The sequence below is a fragment of the Colossoma macropomum genome, unplaced genomic scaffold (genome assembly GCF_904425465.1).
Source record: "Colossoma macropomum unplaced genomic scaffold, Colossoma_macropomum, whole genome shotgun sequence".
NCBI classification, from domain to species: Eukaryota; Metazoa; Chordata; class Actinopteri; order Characiformes; family Serrasalmidae; genus Colossoma; species Colossoma macropomum.
The window spans coordinates 40,171,760-40,191,119 of NW_023494789.1; the positions used below are offsets into that span (position 1 = coordinate 40,171,760).

General features: G+C 37.2%; 1 protein-coding gene and 1 long non-coding RNA gene across 2 annotated transcripts in view; one reads left to right on the forward strand and one right to left on the reverse strand.

Moving 5' to 3' along the window:
- Positions 1-7,560, reverse strand: part of LOC118808553 — a 57,709-nt gene extending 50,149 nt beyond the window's left edge. Inside the window, exon 1 of the long non-coding RNA XR_005007283.1 lies at positions 7,517-7,560. This is a non-coding gene — a long non-coding RNA (uncharacterized LOC118808553). The remainder of the gene's footprint in view (positions 1-7,516) is intronic.
- Positions 1-19,360, forward strand: part of cacna2d2a (calcium channel, voltage-dependent, alpha 2/delta subunit 2a) — a 324,986-nt gene that overhangs the window by 260,815 nt on the left and 44,811 nt on the right. Inside the window, exons 10-14 of the mRNA XM_036571307.1 lie at positions 549-648; positions 7,988-8,149; positions 10,828-10,938; positions 12,596-12,674; positions 18,578-18,627. Coding sequence (XP_036427200.1) covers positions 549-648; positions 7,988-8,149; positions 10,828-10,938; positions 12,596-12,674; positions 18,578-18,627 — 502 coding nt within the window. The remainder of the gene's footprint in view (positions 1-548; positions 649-7,987; positions 8,150-10,827; positions 10,939-12,595; positions 12,675-18,577; positions 18,628-19,360) is intronic.

Consider the following 19,360-nt stretch of genomic DNA (forward strand, 5'->3'; position numbering starts at 1 on the left):
GTTGTGTAAGTATATTTTTTGTATCTATGTTTTTCTGTAGTAGGAAAAAAGTGTTCTGACTCACAGAACTAATTTACAGGTCCATTCATGTTCTGTGATTGTTTTTAATGGTGGTTCTTCACTGTTAAATCCTATTCACAGCAGGGAATTTGAATCTAGTCTTGAAGATTGGTCAGGTCCCCCCTCCAGCACCACCAAACCCCCCCAACACACCACGTATGCACACAGACCAGCTCCGCTCCGCTGCTGTGTTGTTAGCTTTTAACTTGCGCCCTGGAATTCACATTTGATGGACATGGCTGAGAAACAGCGGTGTAGGATGCTTAGCAACAGGTGCTGCTTAGCAACAGCTTTCAGTCCATATGTTTCCGTGCGCTGTGGTTACGAGGCAAATGGTTTGTGAAAAAATGAAAAATGTGCGTTGTAATAAGTTTTTATAGCATGCTGCTTTATGTAGCTCAGGCTGAAATGATATAATTACTGAGTGTCACAGTAAATTTTTCCAAATGACAAAGTTACAGGGATGTTTGTCTGTGTGTGTGTTATAGGAGCGGCAGTGTGAGTGGACTGACTCTGAAACTGATGAAGACTTCTGTGATTGAGATGCTGGACACACTGTCTGATGATGACTATGTAAATGTAGCTCAGGTAAGTGCATTTAAAAGCTGCCTTTTTTCATTCTGTGCATAGGGGTGGGCAATAAAGCGATATGTCATTGATATCATGATAAATTATGTCAGGATAAGCTGTTCTGAGCTGTTCTACATTGTGGGCATCATTAGTACCTTTCGAGCACTTAAGAGCTGCATGCATCATTCAAAAGACAGATTTAGGCCAGTTTCTCAGATTCGGACAAGCCCCGCCTCTCTTAGCTATTGTTACTGTATCTGCCAAACTTTCAGTTCATGCTACTCTGTAGCATCTGTAGCACTTGTGCTAACAAACTAAGAAGTTCAGTAGCACAATGGAAACTGTAGAAGCTCACAGAGGAGCATATCTGAAACCTTGGTTTATTCATGAGTTAATTGGCTTTATGATTTTCATTGCAGGTATACATGTTTAAAAGTTGGAAAACTCATTTTTTCATGTGATTTTGAAAAACTGTCACTTCAGAACTTAACATTAACTCCCCAGTCACTGCAGTCCATATATGAGACACTGCAAAAACTGCCCATTTTGATTTCACTGTTTTTGTGATGTCATCACAACCAATATATTTTCATATAGCTGCCATTTCAGCCTACAGCAGTTTAGTCCCGCCCCTTCACGCCAAAGTTATAAGGAGCCCAAACTGCTTTTTGTATAAGGCACAATGCAGGCCAGCCAATCAGAGGTCATTTACACACATCATTCTTAAAGCCACAGTTACAAAAACTGCCGTTAAATTATTAGTGATAAAGAGAGGTTGAAAAAATTATCACATAGAAATGAATTATAACTGTTTTTGCTGTGAAACCCACACAATTGCTATACAGGGACCTCAGGAAAAAAAATGTACAGTATTGGTCCTTTAAAAGAAATTCTGGAAACCATGTTTACATGAATCAGTCTAGGAAATTTTTCAGATCGCTTCAGGAATTAAATGAAAACAGCGCGACCATCCAGATGATTAATATCATGATAAGTATTGCGGATTGCAAAAAATGAATACATATATGTGCACAGAGTAGTGACTAAGGTCTGAGTTAGTCTCAGAAACTAGACCAAAATAAGACCTTTGGAAGAGCTGTATAAACAGCTACTCCACTTCTGTTTACGTGCAGGCCAGCGCAGTCTGATTTTATAATGTGAAACGCCCCTTCATGACACACCTGCATGTATCTATGTATCAGTTTCCCAACATAATGCAACATAATTGCATTATTTTTAATAATAATAATAATAATAATAATAATAAACGTTGTTTTTAATAATAATAATAATAAATGTGATTACAAACGTCCTATTGTTGACCACATTGCCCTTTCTTAAAGGAGAATGTTTTTCTGCATAATTCAGTGGTTGAGATGTAAACAAAGTCTGTCAGAGAGGTTTGATGTGAAATAATTCACTGTATAGGAACACAGCTGTTTACAGTGGTGGTGATAGGAACCAGGGGTCACGATGTCTCCAAGAAAATATAGCCATTTTATTTACTTTCCAAAACTTGTGAACCTACATTTGTCTACTGAGTTTATAAAAGGAATTATTATTATAGTAATATAGTGTTAAATGACAAGAATACATATTATTCAAGGACAGTTATGCCTTACAACATTGTATTTGTGCCTCTCCATGAATTGATTTTAAATGATACCTTCTGGGCCAAAAACCTTACTCAACACTATCATATAAAACTGTGTCTCAGGCATCAGGCAGCGAATTCATAACCATTTCATGTAGTAACTTTCTGTGGGAACTTTAAGAGGAATTAAACTCTTCAGACATCTGGTTCCTATCACCACCACTGTGAACCATTCTCACTCTGCAAGTTTCTCTAGAATGAAGCATTTCACATCAAACCGATCTGGATGACTTTATTTACATCTTAAACATTAAATTAAAACTTTGATTTTTTTAAATTAAACATTAAATTAAAATTATTATTTTTTAATGAGTGGAATTCCCCTTTAACTTGGCCCTAAAAATGAATACCAACAAAAAACACAGAAACATAAAATAGGAAAAAAAAATAGTGTAAAGAAATCATATCTTGGCAAGTTAAACCAACTTAAATCCAAACAATGTATTATTGTTGTATATTTAACTTATTTCCAGATGTTTGGACTTGTTTTTCTGTAATTGAATTGAACTTAAATTGTCTCATTCTGGCAGATAATTTTACTTGTTTCAGTACATAATGCTTGAAGCAAGGAAAATTATCTGCCAACAGAAGAAGACAATTTCACTAGATAAAACGCCTTAAAGCAAGTATAAACATTTAGAAAGAAGCTTAATGATCTTAGTGTTATTATAATAATCTCATAATGACACATTTTAGAAAGTCACTGCAAAAATGGTATCTTTTTAAGTAACATTATCTTAAATATAGTCAGTATATCTAATATTTCTCCTGTTGAGATTGTTGTAAGCTTAATTTAAGATTGAATTTTGATTGTTTGAGTAATTTTATTAAGTAAAAATATCTCACTATATTGGTAGATAGTTGAAACCAGCAAAATTATCTGCCAGTATAAGGAGATCATTTTACTTAAAATTAATAAAATGTCTAGAAATAAGCTAGATAATCTCCTAATAAGTGCACAACTATGTCAAAATGGAAAATATTAGATGTACAGACTAGATTCACTTGACAAGATACCATTTTTTGCAGTGCATTGACTACTTTTAAGTTGACCACTTGCCAAGATATGATTTTTTGCAGTACGACGTTTTACAAAACGTACAAGCTGGGGAATATTGTCCTGTACACTGTGTGTGTAAGTGCAGCCCACACACAGACAAACCCACACACACACAAACCCACATGCACACACACACACACACACAGTAAAACAGCAGTGTTTTGGAGGCCCACATCAGTAATCCGGGCTAATCCGTGGCTCTTAGTGCGAGTGTGTCTCTTAATCCCGGCTCCGACTGAACAAAATGAGCAGCATAATCTGAAGCGAGGCGCAGCCTATTTTACAGCCCCTCCAAAGAAAAGTGGACTTAGGCCACATTAAGGTGTGTGTGTGTGTGTGTGTGTGTCTTGTTTTTCCTCTATAACTGTAGTCAAACACATGAAGAAATGTCAGCACTCTACAACTTTATTATCTGAACTGCTTTCCCCTCGCTAACCCTAAAATGTCAGTTCATTTGAAATTTGACCTTCAAAAGAAAACACTATTAAGGGGGATCTGACATTAACAGCTTTGGAGCGCAGAACTAATCATAGATACGAACACGCACACGCACACATGCTCATACAGCAGCACATACACTGCAAAAAACAACATCTTGGCAAGTGAAATGATCTCATACTGAAGCAATGAATCTCATTTTTTTCTTTAATAAGATCACTTGCACTGTGAGTGTAAGATTATTTTGTTTATTTTGTCTTCATTATTCTCATTTTAAGTCCTTTAAGGCACAAAACAAGCACAGGAATTGCTCATTGAGTTATTTTAACTGTGCTGTCAGTAGTTATATATTAACTTAGGGCTTTTTCACTTGTTTCAAGCAGGAGCCTCGTCTGATACTGTATTACTGCAAGGACTTTATTTGAAAAAGATGTGATTTGAAAGCCTTTGTAGTGCTGAATTTAAGGGTTTAACTTTAACTTAACTTTTTTGCCCTCTTGTTAACACTTCCATTGTGGTGTATTCTGACGAGCGACTCTTTGTGCTTGTTTTGTGCCATAAATGTAACACTTTATTTGGATAGTGTACTTTAGATGCTTTTAGATGTTTCATTTACTTTCAGGTTACAATCAACTAAATATCTACTAAACTGACCACAACTGTCTTCAACTCTAAACCTGTCTCTCATCCTAACCTTGACCTTAACCTCAACCCAAAAACTAAACCCAACCCTCACCCTGGTCCTAGCCCTAACCCTGGTCCTAGCCCTAACCCTGGTCCAAATCCTAACCCTGGTCCAAATCCTAACCCTAACCCCTCCACTGTTTAGAATCAACAGACAGTTTGTTAACAATTTGAACATCTGAAGAGAATCTATAGTGGATTATAATGGACTATCCAAATAAAGTGAGACCTAACAATCTAATTTTAAATGAAAGTGGTGAGTGATTCATCTTAAAATGAACAGAATAATCTTAAACTCACTGTGCTCTGTTAAGATAAGTAGTCTTATCAGATAAAAAAGAAAGATTTATTTCCTTTAGATCCTTTCTTTTGCTAAGACTGTATTTCTTGCAGTGCACACAGTTCAGTGATGCTGCTGCTTTTTCTGTTTTGTTTACAGTGCAGTTTTTGGAGCACCTGCTCTCGAACACACACACACACACACACACACACACACACACACACACACACTGTGAGAGTGCCAGTTGAACAGTGCTCCACCTGATGTAGCAGGTGTTACTGCTGTGGTAAGGCAATGAGATCTGACAGCAGTCTGATACACACACACACACACACACACACACACACATACATACGCACACACAAAAGGCAGTATCTAAAAATAATTGTCATGATATTTTCTTGTAAACAAAACACGATTATCGATTAAATTTCCCCCACATTCACACACAGTCTGCTGCAGCTAAAACTTATTTTCTCTTCTGTGTTTCAGCTTATACTTTTTTTTTTAACATTAACTGATTTCATGCATATCTTTCATGAAAAGTTTGTGTTCAAAGCTGCATTATGTAAGTTTTGGGGATTTGGAGACCTCTCTGGTGGAAATGTGTAATTGCATGCAATGTGCAGAAGAACATTTTGTAATGTGGGTTGTGCTTCGGACCCCTTCCCCGAGCGGATGAATCTGATGTTTGTGAACGCACTGAAAAGGGTATTTGGAGAGTGAAATTAATAATCAAGCCAGACCTTCTTTTTGAGTCTGTGCTTGTGACGTTAATACATAAAGACGTATGACGTGGCATGCAAAACTCTCAACTCGCGCCTCTGACTTTTAAATTGTTATTTCAGACTTAGTGAGACGACTCGCGGCAGCACACACTCAGCTTATTTTACCCTGATTTTTCTCCTAAATAAGAAGTGCTACTTTTTTCAGTTCAAACAAAGCAATCTAAGAGGAGGTGTTGTGGAATTCAGCTATAGATGCTTGTAGGACCCTGTAAAGTATTATATTTTTATCTTATCTCGTCTGAATCATCAGGATACTTTAGCTGTACAGAAAATGCTTTGAATGTACTGTGTATTCTGCATACTGAGCAGGATTTCATGGACGTAGACCTGTAATGAAGAAGTTTTTCAATATTGTGCTCCCTCTTTATACTAGAGTGAATACAGATTATAAATCTTTTGCCTAATATCTCATAGAAGCTGTGAAATTGTCCCACAGGCTGATATTTTCAGTGTATATGTGCTGTCTGTGTCTGCACTGACCGGCTCAAGAAAGCAAAGGAAGCAAAGACAGCTCTTTTAATCTCAATTTCTCATTTTCATTGCCATTAAAATTATTCATGAAACCTTTTGTTGAAACCTTTTGTTGAAACCTGTTGTAGGTCCGTCTTATTTTATGTTTGGTGAAAATGTTCAGCTAATTTTCTTCTTGGCTAAAAATATTGTTGGTGGAAATTACAGTGCATCCCTAAAAATAAGATTATCTGCATCATTTCTTGAATAACTGTACTTAAGTTCTTTTTTTCAAGTATCTGTATTAAAGCATTTCTGTTTTACTGTCACTCCACTACATTTCACACTAAAATATTCTACTTTCTGCAGCGTGCGTCGCTACTTGTAAAAAAATGCAGGAGTTTCTACACTACACAAACTAAAACAATTTAAAACTGAAATACACCAATCACAGGGCATGTTTCACTAAGCCCCTCCCCTAAATACATATTGTCCAAATGTAGCTTTGTAGCTGTAACTTTATATATGTTTATCACTGCTGTCGGAAGAAAACCATTTTTCAGTTTTTCATATAATTTGACCATTCCTGTTCCCCTTTACATTGTGTGTAAATTTCATGATGAATGGACCAAAATAAACGGCCCAAAATGACTTGGAAAGTCTGGTTTCATTGACTTACATTAAAAGTAAAGTAGGTTTTTTTCCTTCTCTTGTAACGTTACCATTTTGGAGATACGAGGTTTTGTTCCGACAACAGTGATATGTTTTATTATTATATTATTATCATTTATTATATATTATAATAAATATTGTATGTTTATTGATTTTCAAAGACAATAATAAATTGCCAGTCGCAGCACCAGTAACAAAAAGAGGCTATACAATAATGAAATGACATTAAAAACAGATTACAGACTAACTGCAATGGGAAAAACTGAAAAAAAAGGAAAAAAGATTCCTGATTGCAGTTAAAAAAGAAGAAAGATTTTTTAAAAAACTAATAATAAACACAAAAAGGAAAAAAGGAAGACTGGAGCAGCTCTGACAAACTGTCGAGACAAACTGTCAAAATTTAACGTGTTAAGTGCTGTAATGTTTTGTGGGGTATCTTAAAACCAAATAACTGTCAATATTCTAACAGTTTGGAAAGGGGGGAGTAAAATTTATGAAACTTTGAAAATGAAACTTATTTTTGATTAATGAAGGTAAATCCAGTTGTTTGGACTGTTTTCATCTTTGTTTTTCATGTCTGCAGCCAGACAAGTCTTAACAGAAATTGTTCATCAAATTAATACAACACAATAACTACAATAGATGGAATAACTCTTGTTTTCTTCAGATACCTAAGTGCACTTAAAAGCAAGTACTTTTGTATTTAACTCAGTAAATATAGAAGGTGTTTAGTAACATTCTAGCCTGAGTATTTCTGCTTTCACTGCAGGATTTGTGGACTTTATTCTTATAATATTCTTCAGTAATCTCACAATGAGATTATCAGCTACATTGACTACATTTAAGACGATTTTACTCACCGAGAGTTGCAGTTCATGTCCCTCGTTCTGTTTTTCTCCTTTAGATTTTCACTGGTTATTGATTTAAAGGTAGCAAAGTCCAGTTTTTATTGTTTATTCAGTGAAAGATGAACTAGATTACATTTCACTACAAACAGGCTTAGTTGGTCTTGTATTACTCGTTCTGCCACTTAATGTGTTTTAAATGGGCTTTAAGTTTTGTGCAAGCTGATCCTTTGATAGCTTCGGCAAACGAACTACAATTGCCAAAACAAATTAATTCTGATGTAAATGAGTCCAAATAGCATGAATTAAAAACAGATCATGATGCTTTTAGACCTAATGGAAGAGAAGAATGAAACGTCTAAATGTCTCCACATTTAAATTGTTTAGGGAGGAAAATCCTGTTTAATTGCATTTTGATAAAACTGTGTCTCTCTCTCTCTCTCTCTCTCTCTCTCTCTCTCTCTCTCTCGTCTCTCTCTCTCTCAGTTTAATGAAAAGGCAGATGCTGTGGTCTCGTGCTTTAAGACACTGGTCCAGGCAAATGTGAGGAACAAAAAGATCTTCAAGGATAAGGTGATGAACATGCAGGCGAAGGGAACGACCGACTACAAATCTGGATTCAAGTTTGCCTTTGAGCAGCTGCTGAATGTAAGACAGCACACTGTACACAAACACACCATGGCCATGCAGGAAGAAACACAGAACCGTTAGATGATATACAGTCTTATGCAAAGGTTTGGGCACCTCTGGTCAAATGACTTATTTCATGTTAATACATTCTCTACAGAGAACACACTTCTGCACAATATAATGCACAATTACTGTTTATTTACTGAATTTAACGTATAGTTTTTGACATAATTTGAAAATACCTACTGTCCTTTACATTGTGTGTAAATGTCGTGATGAATGGATCAAAAGAAACGGCCTAAAATTACTTGGAAAAAAGTCGGGTTCCATTGACTTACATTAAAAGTAAAGTAGGTTTTTTCCTTCTCCAAGTTGTCATTTAGGAGATCTGAGGTCTTGGCCCGACAGCATCGATCCCATTATGTTAAACTCAGAATAAAATAATAATTCTGCACTAATATTGAGAGAAAAATGCTGTGTTTAAGTGCGCTCTCTGTACAGTATGTGTTTTCTTATTTTCACTTTGAACATCAATAATGCAGGTAATTTGTCTGGGGTGTTCAAACTTGTGCACACATTCCTGTATGCTCATATTCAGTACTGTGCAAAAGTGTTAGGCATCTGGAAAAAATGAGATGTTAAACCATTTTTTCTGGGCAGAAAGCCTTTATTCGTAAAAAAAAAATAATGTTAGCGTAAATACAAATAAACAAAATGGAAAATATGTTGTTATTGTTCTGTGTGAATGTGAGATTAACCATTCCAGATCTCTCCTCGAGGAAGTCCTGTATTTACAGTTACTATCAAATAACTAGTTTAGCTAATCCACCCTACATTAAAGTAAATCAGGTGATGCTGATGGAAATGAACAAATCCATGTGATGGCTGGAGAGCAGCAAGAAATCAGGAACCACACCTGTGTTCTTCTAACTGTATTTTACTAACAAACATACTCATAACTTTACTGAAAACAGAAAAATCATGTCACTGTTTCCTCTACGTTTATGTGTATTTATTCAAATGTTACGAGATGTTTTTATGGACATAAAACATTTTTGGGCAAAATAAAATGAGTCATAGCTTTTGCACAGGCCATTTTATGTTTTTAACCACCCCCCCCCCGCCCCTGCCTCCCCCCACTATGTTAAATTCAGCAGCAATTGTGTACCAAACTGTGCAGAAGTGTGTTCTCTGTAGAGGATGTTTTCACTTATTATCACTTCAAAAATCAGCAAAATGTCATTTGACCAGGGGTGCCCAAACTTTTGCACACGACAGTGTACTAATGAAACCATCTAAAAAATTCATCTTTTTAACAGTTTGTGATATTTAAATGTACATTATATATGTTACGATTATATACAGAATAACAAAAATTAAAATGAGAAGTGATTCCAAACTTCTTAATGTTAGTGTATACAGGCGTGTGCAAAAGTTTGAGCACCCATGGTGTAATGGCATGTTTTGTTGTTTTGTTATTAATGCACAGTGATTGTTGATTTGCTGAATTTGACATCAAAATAAAACATAAAAAGTGGCCTGTTTAAAAGTTATGACAATTTTATATTTTATGTTTTATTTTTTGACAAAACTCAGCAAAAAAATAGAAACAAGTGGCTGCTGTCAGAACAAAACCTTGTTCTCCATTTTTGTCGTTTTTCAGCTTTTGACATAATTTAAAAAATACCTGTTGGCCTTTACATTGTCTGTAAATTTTATAATAAATGGACCAAAAGAAACAGCCAAAAATTACTCTGAAAAAAGTCTGGTTCCATTGACTTACATAAAAGTAAAGAAGGTTTTTTCCTTCTCCTGTAAAGTTACCATTTTGGAGATACGAGGTTTTGTTCCAACAACAGCGAAATACAACTTGCAGAAAATGGCATATTTAAATTTGTTCCCTGTAGAGAAAACAAGCAGCGTGTGCATCTGAGCTTTCATCATTTGCGCATGTCCACAAAGCTCAGTGTGTGTGTGTGTGTGTGTGTGTGTGTGTTTTGCGAGGCTGGCGCTCTAATAGATCCTGATAGCGTGATTGATGAGAGAGGCTGGGAGGAGATGGGGCGCAGACACACAGATGAATTTGTATTCTCTCCCAGCTAGACAGAGAGCAGGGCGAGCGAGCCAAGCTCTCAGCCTCTCTCTCTCTGTTTGCCGTACCACCCTCCCCGTCTCAACAGCCTTTCTAATCGCTGGCAGAGCTAAAACTGCTAAGGCATTTTAATCGCTGCCCGCTGCGGAGGACAGCCCTGATTGGCGTAGAGGAGAACGAGCTGAAATGCGTAATTGCGGCGGTATTATTTATCTTTATTAGAATCTTGTCAGAGTGATGTGGCATCGGGCGAATGTCAATGACAGCTGTGATTGGACGGGTTGGAGAGAGAAAGAGAGAGAGAGAGAGAGAGAGACTTCTGGGTAGCTCATCAGAGACAGGACAGTGGGCAGCATTTGGGCACTAAAGCAGACGTATGATTAGAAAAACAGATGTGGTCTCTCTCCCTCTGTCTCTCTCTCTAGATAGATAGATAGATAGATAGGTAGAAAGTGGGTGGTACTTGCTCTCATTAAAACGTAATAGCAAAGTGGAATGCAAATGCACTCAAACGTAGAATCAAGGTCATATAGGTCTAGTGACTGGAGTCTTCATCATTTCTTCCACTTTCTCTCTCTCTCTCTCTCCCTCCTTTTTCCTGCAGGAGACCAGCACTCCGAGGGCAAACTGCAATAAGATGATAATGATGTTCACAGATGGAGGAGAGGACCGAGCTCAAGATATTTTCGAGAAGTACAACTGGCCCAATAAAACAGTGAGTCCTCTCCTGCCTCTCAACACCACCGAACACTAATCCTGCCTGGAATTTATGCCAACCAATGTCACCCTAATTACATTTTACACTGCCTTTCAAAGGTTTGGAATCAGTGTTTTCATTAATATAAAACGAATTTGGTTGCAAATAAATATATCGTCGCTGTCCAGAGAAAAACAATGTCACCGCAATACTAACTTCACAGGAGCGGGCAAAAACGTTCTTTACTTTCAGTGTAAGTTAATGTGAAGAGTTTTTATTTCAGGCATTTTTGGAGCATTTCTATTGGTCCAATCTTCGTGAAATTTTCACACAATGTAAATGACAGCTGCTCAGCTCAGATGATGTAGAAAAATAAAAATAAAAAAATGGAGATACACTGTTAAACATGAGCGGTCTGCTCAGCTCAGAATGATATAGTAACTGATTACATGGCTTTTCTTGAGTTGACTCAACTTGAGGACACAGGAGTTCACCAAACTCAAACTTCTTAGTTTCAAAAGTTCTCCTTTTTTAATTGTTAATGCTGAATCTTTGGTAAATAAAATGAACTTGTTTTTTATACTGAACTTCCCCACTAGCCAGGACTCTCATCACACAATCTTGCAAGAAATCTTTTGCTCTTGGGTACACACTTACAGATGGCTGTGGCATTCGTCATATTTCAAAATCAAACATGAAATCTGAGCTGCACAGAACATTCATGTAAATGGATACTTACAGTGGATAATTGCACTTAGGGGTGAAAATGCTGGTGATGATACTTTACAAAACTTAATCATTTTGTATTTGTGTTTAAGTATTACTGAAAATAAATGTACTTTTGCTCACATTTCCAAGAGAGAAAAGGCATATTTGAACTCATTATATTTTCTTTTAGACCTTAAAGTCTTAAAGTATAAGTATAAATCTTGGCCAAATAACATGTGTTGTTCATTTTCTAAATGAAAATAATAACACCTCCTCTACAGAGAACACACACATTTTTCTATTAATTTTAGTGCACAGTTTCTTTTATTTGTTAAGTTTAACATGTAGGAAAAACAGTTATGACATTTTATATTTTATGTTTTATTTTTTCCCAACATGTTGCACTTAACAAATAAAAATCTGCAGAAAAGTGCAGAAAAAACATTTTTTACTCATGATGTTTTCTTTTCTACCTTGAAGTTCTCATTTTAGGTGTAGTTTTTGTTGTATAGTTTTACCTTTGCCTATATTAAGTCCACACTTATCTACACCAGCATGTAGTACTATAATAGTAAATATGTGCTCTGTTGTCACTGTTGTATCTGTTCAATATGGTAATAAAACAAGTTTCTATGACTTGCAACAATAGCAGAATCCTTTTGGGACAGAACCATTTTTCAAAAGGTGTATAACAGGTTTCCATAATGGAGAAGAACCAATATATCTGCCATTGTGATACAAAATCATTTATAAATTGTAGAAATAGAGACCAAATCCACCTGAATTAATAAAGGCATTTTAGTACAGTAGCCTAGCAACATTCTGCTCTTCCGGAGTGAAATAAATATCGGCCAAATCTAGTACTTATGATGCTGATTTATTGTTTTAAGCAAATTTAAAAATTTAGAAAATTTCACCATTCAGAGTTTCTACAGAGCCTTACAGTGAGCCTCTTGTTCTGCCACAGGTTCGAGTTTTCACCTTCTCTGTAGGCCAGCACAACTACGACGTCACTCCATTGCAGTGGATCGCTTGTGCCAACAAAGGTGCGTGTTCTGAATTTGTCAGTGTTTTAGCCAAACCTGAGCTGAATCATAACTTTTTGACTTACAATACACCTTCAATATGAAGACACATAACAGCTTATGTTATTTTGATAATTACAAAGCCCTGTAATTTAAATCTAGACCCTTAAAGTCTGGCTTAATTAAAATACACCATTTTGCTTAGCTGAAATGATTTTAGGGAGTAATATTACCACATTATTAATGCAACCACAGAAGTCATATAACCCCTGTGCTTATGAAATAGCTTTGAGATATCTGACCCAAGCTGCTAATTTCAGCACATTCCTTCCTCCTTGTCTCTCTGCTCTTCTTCCCCTCGCTCCTCGGTGCCTTTCTGCTTTGCTCTCTCGTTCTCGGCACTCTCCTAATGATCGCTGCTCTCCCTGCTCCCTGATTAGTTAAGTGTGAACGGTGCCAAAGTGCTTCAGAGGTCCTCCCCCACCCCCCACACAAGTTTTTAATTAATTAGCCGAGAAGGAACTGGCTTGCCGGCGATAACCGTGACTTCCCTCCGTCTCCAGCCAAAGCGGCTCCGACTTGAGGATTAGCCTTTTGAGTGGTCGTGTTCTCCAGTCTAATGGCGAGCGTTAAGGGGACCAGGCTGGCATGGAAGGTGGTTTTTCTCAGCCTCTCTCGGCGGGCTCGATCTCCTCCGTTTCCACTGAGTGTGCTGGTATCACAATCCAGCAGAGGAACACCCTTGACACGCTCACAAAGACAAGAACGCGCCTCTCTGTCCCTTTGGTGTCGAAGACGCACAAGATGCCGCACCCTGCACGCAAACGGGCTCTCGCTGAGGCATAGATTGATGCCCCCCTCTAAACTACGCACACGCTCATGCTCTCTCCGTCTCCCTCCTATCTCTCATACGCACACGAACAGTCTTAGAGAAGTGGAGGGGGGCATTGGCGGGGGTACTCTGTATCAATCTGCTTTGTAGAACATATTGCCCAAGAGACGGAAAGCAACGTATTCATTGCGCTGTAAACACAAGCGAGTGAGGGGGATCAGGCCACGGGCAACAACGCAAGACGTGTGTTTGACACAGCTTAGTGTGTGTTATCACAGCGCCGGGTGTTCCTCAGTGAGACCGGTTCGCACACTCTACCACCGACTGCGTCTCATATGGCCACAGCTGAACTCCAGCCAGTTCTCGCTCGCTTTGACTCATTCTGACTCCGTTACGGCTCTTTTTGGTTCTTTGAAGTTGTTAATTCAGATTAGAAAGTTGTTTATTCAGATTATAACTTGTTTTAATTTCTGACTGCCTTGAATGTGACATTTCCTGTCAAGACTTCTTGTCTTCTTTTTTTCGACTTCTCTGGAATCTCCAATATGATTCCTCTCAGAGTTACTCAGTGCATCTGCCTCACATGACCTGCTGTTCAAAAGACTATCGCATTAGCCCATTTTCAGTCATCAATTTTTGTGATGCCGTAAAAACCAATGTGTTTACGTATATTGGCCTATGCAGCCTGCAGCAGTTCAGCTCCGCCCATTCATGTTGAAATTATAGAGTGTTTAAGCCAAGAATGTTTTTTGAAAAAGACACAATACAGAGCAGAACAGAGCTCTTCATATATGTTTGTTTAGTTTAATTCTAAGTGATAATAGGAATGTTGAAAGATGGCTATTTTTGGTATATAATCCCACCACAAAGCTTATAAGTGGAGCTCAGGGTGGGGGACAAGAAAAATGTAGGATATGGCCCCTTTAATGAAGCTGTTTATTCAGAATTTAACTTGTCTTAATTGACTCCCTTAAATGTGACACATTCGGTCAGGACTTTTCGTCTTTTTTTTTTTTGTTTTTTGTTTTTTTGACTTGGCCTAAATCTCTGGAGTCTTCCTTCTCCAACTTACTCTCATATGACCTTCTACTGATATGACGATCACAACAAAAACAGCCCATTTTGAATTCTTCATTTTTAGTGATGTCATAAAAAACGATGCATCGGCCTATTCAGCCTACAGCAGTTTAGCCCCGCCCTCTCATGTTGAAGGTTAAGGAATATTTTAGCCCTGACTCCTTTTTGAACAAGGCACAATGTAGGACAAAACATAGGTCATTTACATATATTAGGCTTAAAGGCACAGTAACAGAAACAGCCTGTTTAAGTTGAAGTGAAAACAAGAGATTAGAAATGATCATGTAAAAATGAATTATGGCTACATTTGGTGCTTAAACCTGGTTAAAGTTTATAAGTAGAGGTTGGAGGGGGGGGTAAGAAAATGAGGGGGGACAAGAAAATGTAGCACATGGGCCCTTTATCATCTCCAGAATGATCCATCTCACTCTGTGCCTCTGCCTCACTTCACTCTCTTTTGATAAAACTATTGCAACTTACAGGAAAACTGGGCTGATATTCATTTTTCCCCAAAAAATGTTCCAACGTCTCTTCATCCCTCTGAATTAAACAGGCTGTAAATGGGCTCTGTTCTGATTGGCTGTCCTGTATTGTGCCTCATTTGTAGTCCAGCCTGAAACACTGCTTATAACTTCAGCGTGAGTAGATGGCCAAAACTGCTGTAGCCGACTAGGCAGACATATGTAAATGCATTGGTTATTCACATCACAAACACACTGAATTCAAAACAGGCTTTTACCACAAAAAAGTGAGAGAAATTCTCTTTTCTATAATATGCGCCCTTTGAAGATTTGTGAGATGCTAGTATATACATATAGTGTACATATGTGATGTTTACAGTGTGTTCCTCTCACTTAGTCTTATTACATTGAGGCAAACCAACTTTTTTAACTTTTTGTCTTAGTTAAGATCTGACAGGTCAAGATAAGATTTTTCACAAATTCGTATTACAGAAGCAAAACTTATCTTAATTTAAGAATCTTATCTTACAGCATCTCATCTCAAGTTAGGAAATCTTAACTTACTCGATCGAATTCAACAATTAACTGTCATGACTGTTACATAGCATCTGACCATACGCGCACAGCTGTAAACACGTAATCAAGTTAGTTAGCCAGACAGTCAACGTTGGCTACCGTTACTGAGGTAAAAAAGGTCAAAACTAAAGCGCGATAAACTGAAAGTTAATAATGTTGTGTCAGCCCTTCATGCTGTTTATCAGAGCGGCGCCGCTCCAGTTTCAGTCTCCATTTCCCAAACGCTTTAGCCGAGCACGCTAACGTTATTCCTCCTAATAAACTCACACACGTTTAGCTCCGTCTCCTCATTATTCACCACCATCTCTGTAATATTGTATCTAACGAGTTTTTATCAAATATTAACACCCAAAGGTAATAAGGGGGTCAAAGCACCATTTTCAATGTAGATAAATGTAGCATCATTATGCCAGTTACAGTGAACTATGCTGCCTCTCGCTGCACAAAACAATAGAAACAGACGGTTAAAACAGAAGTTAAGACGCCTCTGGGGTTCATCTTAAAGTTAGGACAGAATTTAGGAAATTTTGTTTAGTTAGAATGTTTCTGTAATACTGTTTTCATATCTGGAGTAACAGCTTCTGTCCTAAATTCAGTCCTAACTAAAGTGGTCATGGTGACTAAGCAGATAAGATTACAGACTTAAGAGGTTTCTTTAATACAGCCCCAAAATTAAACACTTTACCCCAACATTTACATATGTATCAGATGGTTTTACTGGTAAAGTAGACAACATTAAAAACATCTTTATCCTTATATATTTAGCATTGCTTTTGTCCAAAGCAGCTAACAATGGCAGGTGAATGTAGGTGTTTTGCCTCATTGGAGTCTTAGTGGTATGTTATAGTGGTGTTATCCACTGCACCATCAGACTGATCCCAATAACAACTACACTGACAGAAAACTTGGTCTCGCCAGAAAGAAACGATGCTGTCTTCATACGGAGATGCAGCTTGGTAATCTATTAGTCTAACAGTGGGCTTCATAAGTAATAAAAATGTCCATACTTGGACTGTATGTATAAATACCATTTTAACCCAATATATCACTATAATATACTGTGTGGATTTTTCCTCCTACCTGTAACAGTTACGCTGAGCTGTTCTAACACAGTATTCATTTTCTGTTAATTAACATCCTGACTGTTACTTTTATGACATTTCCAGACAAGCTCTTCAGGCCTAGACGGAGATGCTGTGCTGCTTTAGTTATGTGTAATTAGAAATGAAAAGCCGTGGCTGTACACAGCCGGCCACAGAAAGAATGAGGCTCCGGTCATGTAGGGTGACGGACGTTACTTAGCTTTTAACATTCTGCAGGTGTTGGCTCCGTTTTGCAGCTCATTGTACAAACACTTCTCTCTTTAATAACTTGCTGAGCTGGGCTTATTGACCCTGCTAGTGCCTCTGCTCTCCCTTTAATCAGCCTAAGCTTAGGCTTCAGCATGCTCAATCACGCTGACTGTTACACAGCGTTAATGGTAGAGATTTGAAAGTCGATCCTCCCGCAGCCACAGTAAGGTACGAGTCATGCACACTGATGGGTAGTGAAAGTGAGGGTGGGCGATATGGCAAAAATATAATGTCACAATACTTGAAAACATTTCAGGTTACACTGTATATTATAATGTTTCATTTTTCTGATGTTTGTGAACAAGTTGGAACAGACAAAATACACCAGCAAAACAGTGGTGCCACTTTTTAAAGGGCCTGTGTCATGGGAAACCATATTGTATTGCTTTTTTAATACACACTTTGTTAAAGTTCACACTGAGTGTGTTTACATGCGCTTAATAATCCGATAACTGCAGAAAATCAGATTTTGTCGGTAATCCGATCAACATGTTTACATACACTTGAGTAATCAGATAATGTAAGAACTCCAGGTCTACATGAGTCAGACAGTAATCAGATTTCTGCTTTACAACCAGCCAATAAAGTCGCAGAAGACGACGTAAACGTAATGTAAAACATGCTGCAGCTCTTATTTTAAAACATCACGCCACATGAAAATATGAAGATTATCTAAAAAATGAAGAATATTTAAATCCTTAATTTCGTCAGGCATGTATTTAGTTTCAGCGTCGCTCTAAAAGTGTTTTGCTACGTCTTGTGGTGGCGCTGCTTGCTCATTTCCGGCACCGCCGTCTGTTTTCGCTCATGCACAGACTGAGAAATCTGAAAGAAATCAGAGTAAGAGTTTACATGCTCTGAGAAATCTGATTACTGAGCTAAAACCCAGCTCTCTTTATCTGATTTCTTAATCAGATTTCTAGACCTTACTCTGATCTAAGCAATCTGAGTGTGCTGTTTACATGACCATTTAAATAATCAGATAACTGCAGAAGTCAGATTATGGTTGGATTATTGAGTGCATGTAAACACACTCACTGAAATTATAAGGAGTGTTTCAGCCCAGGCTGCTTTTTGACTGAGGCAAAAACAGCCAGAAAAGAGAGGCCCGTCTTCAAGGCACAGTAGCCAATACAGCTTGTTTAATTGTAAACATTTACAAAAAATACTATAAAATAAACATTTGTTAAAAACTATAAATAGAAAATTAAAGAAGGAAAAGGAGGAAAGTGGCATTATGCTTATGTTATGGAATAACCTGTCATTTGTTACTATATAGTTTATGCACTTACACTGGTTGTTGTTTACAGTCTTTTAATGACCTATTCAGTTGTTTAGGGTTACAGAGGTACTGATGATACCCACAAAATACTAAACAAAGCATATCACAGTGTAATTTATCATGCTAACAATAGCATATTGTAATATTGCTCACCTGAAAGTGAAAGCCATGCATTCTTTCAGACATGTGGTCACACTCTCCTTGAAGGCCTTATACGTATCTGGTAAATTCCTTTTGCAAAATAATGAAGAAAAACAGTTGTGGGTCCTTAAATTGCAGCTGAATGTTAGAAACCTGACTGTATTATTGCTTGTTTATTGTTTCTCATTGTCTTTGCTCAACAGGATACTACTTTGAGATCCCATCCATTGGAGCAATCCGAATCAACACACAGGTCAGTTATTATGTTATTTGTGTGTTGTGAGAGCAAATGTGTTTATTACTTTGCTATCCAGTCCAGTGTGCATTATTCCAGTTCATTGTGTCTTTCGTTTATGTGCTTTGAGGGTATTTCTGGTGATTTTTATCTCTGCTTATGAATACCTCATATCAGAGAGCTGAACTAGATGATCGAGATGAAGACAGAGATAAAAGTGCCTTAGACATTGTCGTCTTTCTATATTTAGTCTCAGTGTGATCTGCGATTTAAAGCGAATCAGCTGAGCCCTCGCTCAATCCGGCTCTCGTCCAGTCTCCATTACACTTGGACACCCAGTCTAACTCAGGGTGAAATACATACAGTAGTATCTTGTCAAGTAGAGTTATCTTAATTCTAGTCAACATGTCTAATATTTCTCATTTTGAGATGGTTGTGCACTTATTATAAGATTATTTTGCTTATTTCTATACATTTTTACCTGTTTTAAGTAATTTAATTAAGTAAAATTATCTCACTACACTGGCAGATAATTTAGCTTGTTTCAAGCACATTTCTTAATACAAGCAAAAGTATCTGCCAATATAGTGAGATAATTTTACTTAATAAAATGACTTAAAACAAGTAAAAATGTTTGGAAATAAGTTACAAAATCTTAAAAATGCTTACAACAATCTTAACAGGAGGAATATTGAATATATCAACTAGATTTAAGAGAATTTTACTTGACAAGATACTATTTTTTGCAGTG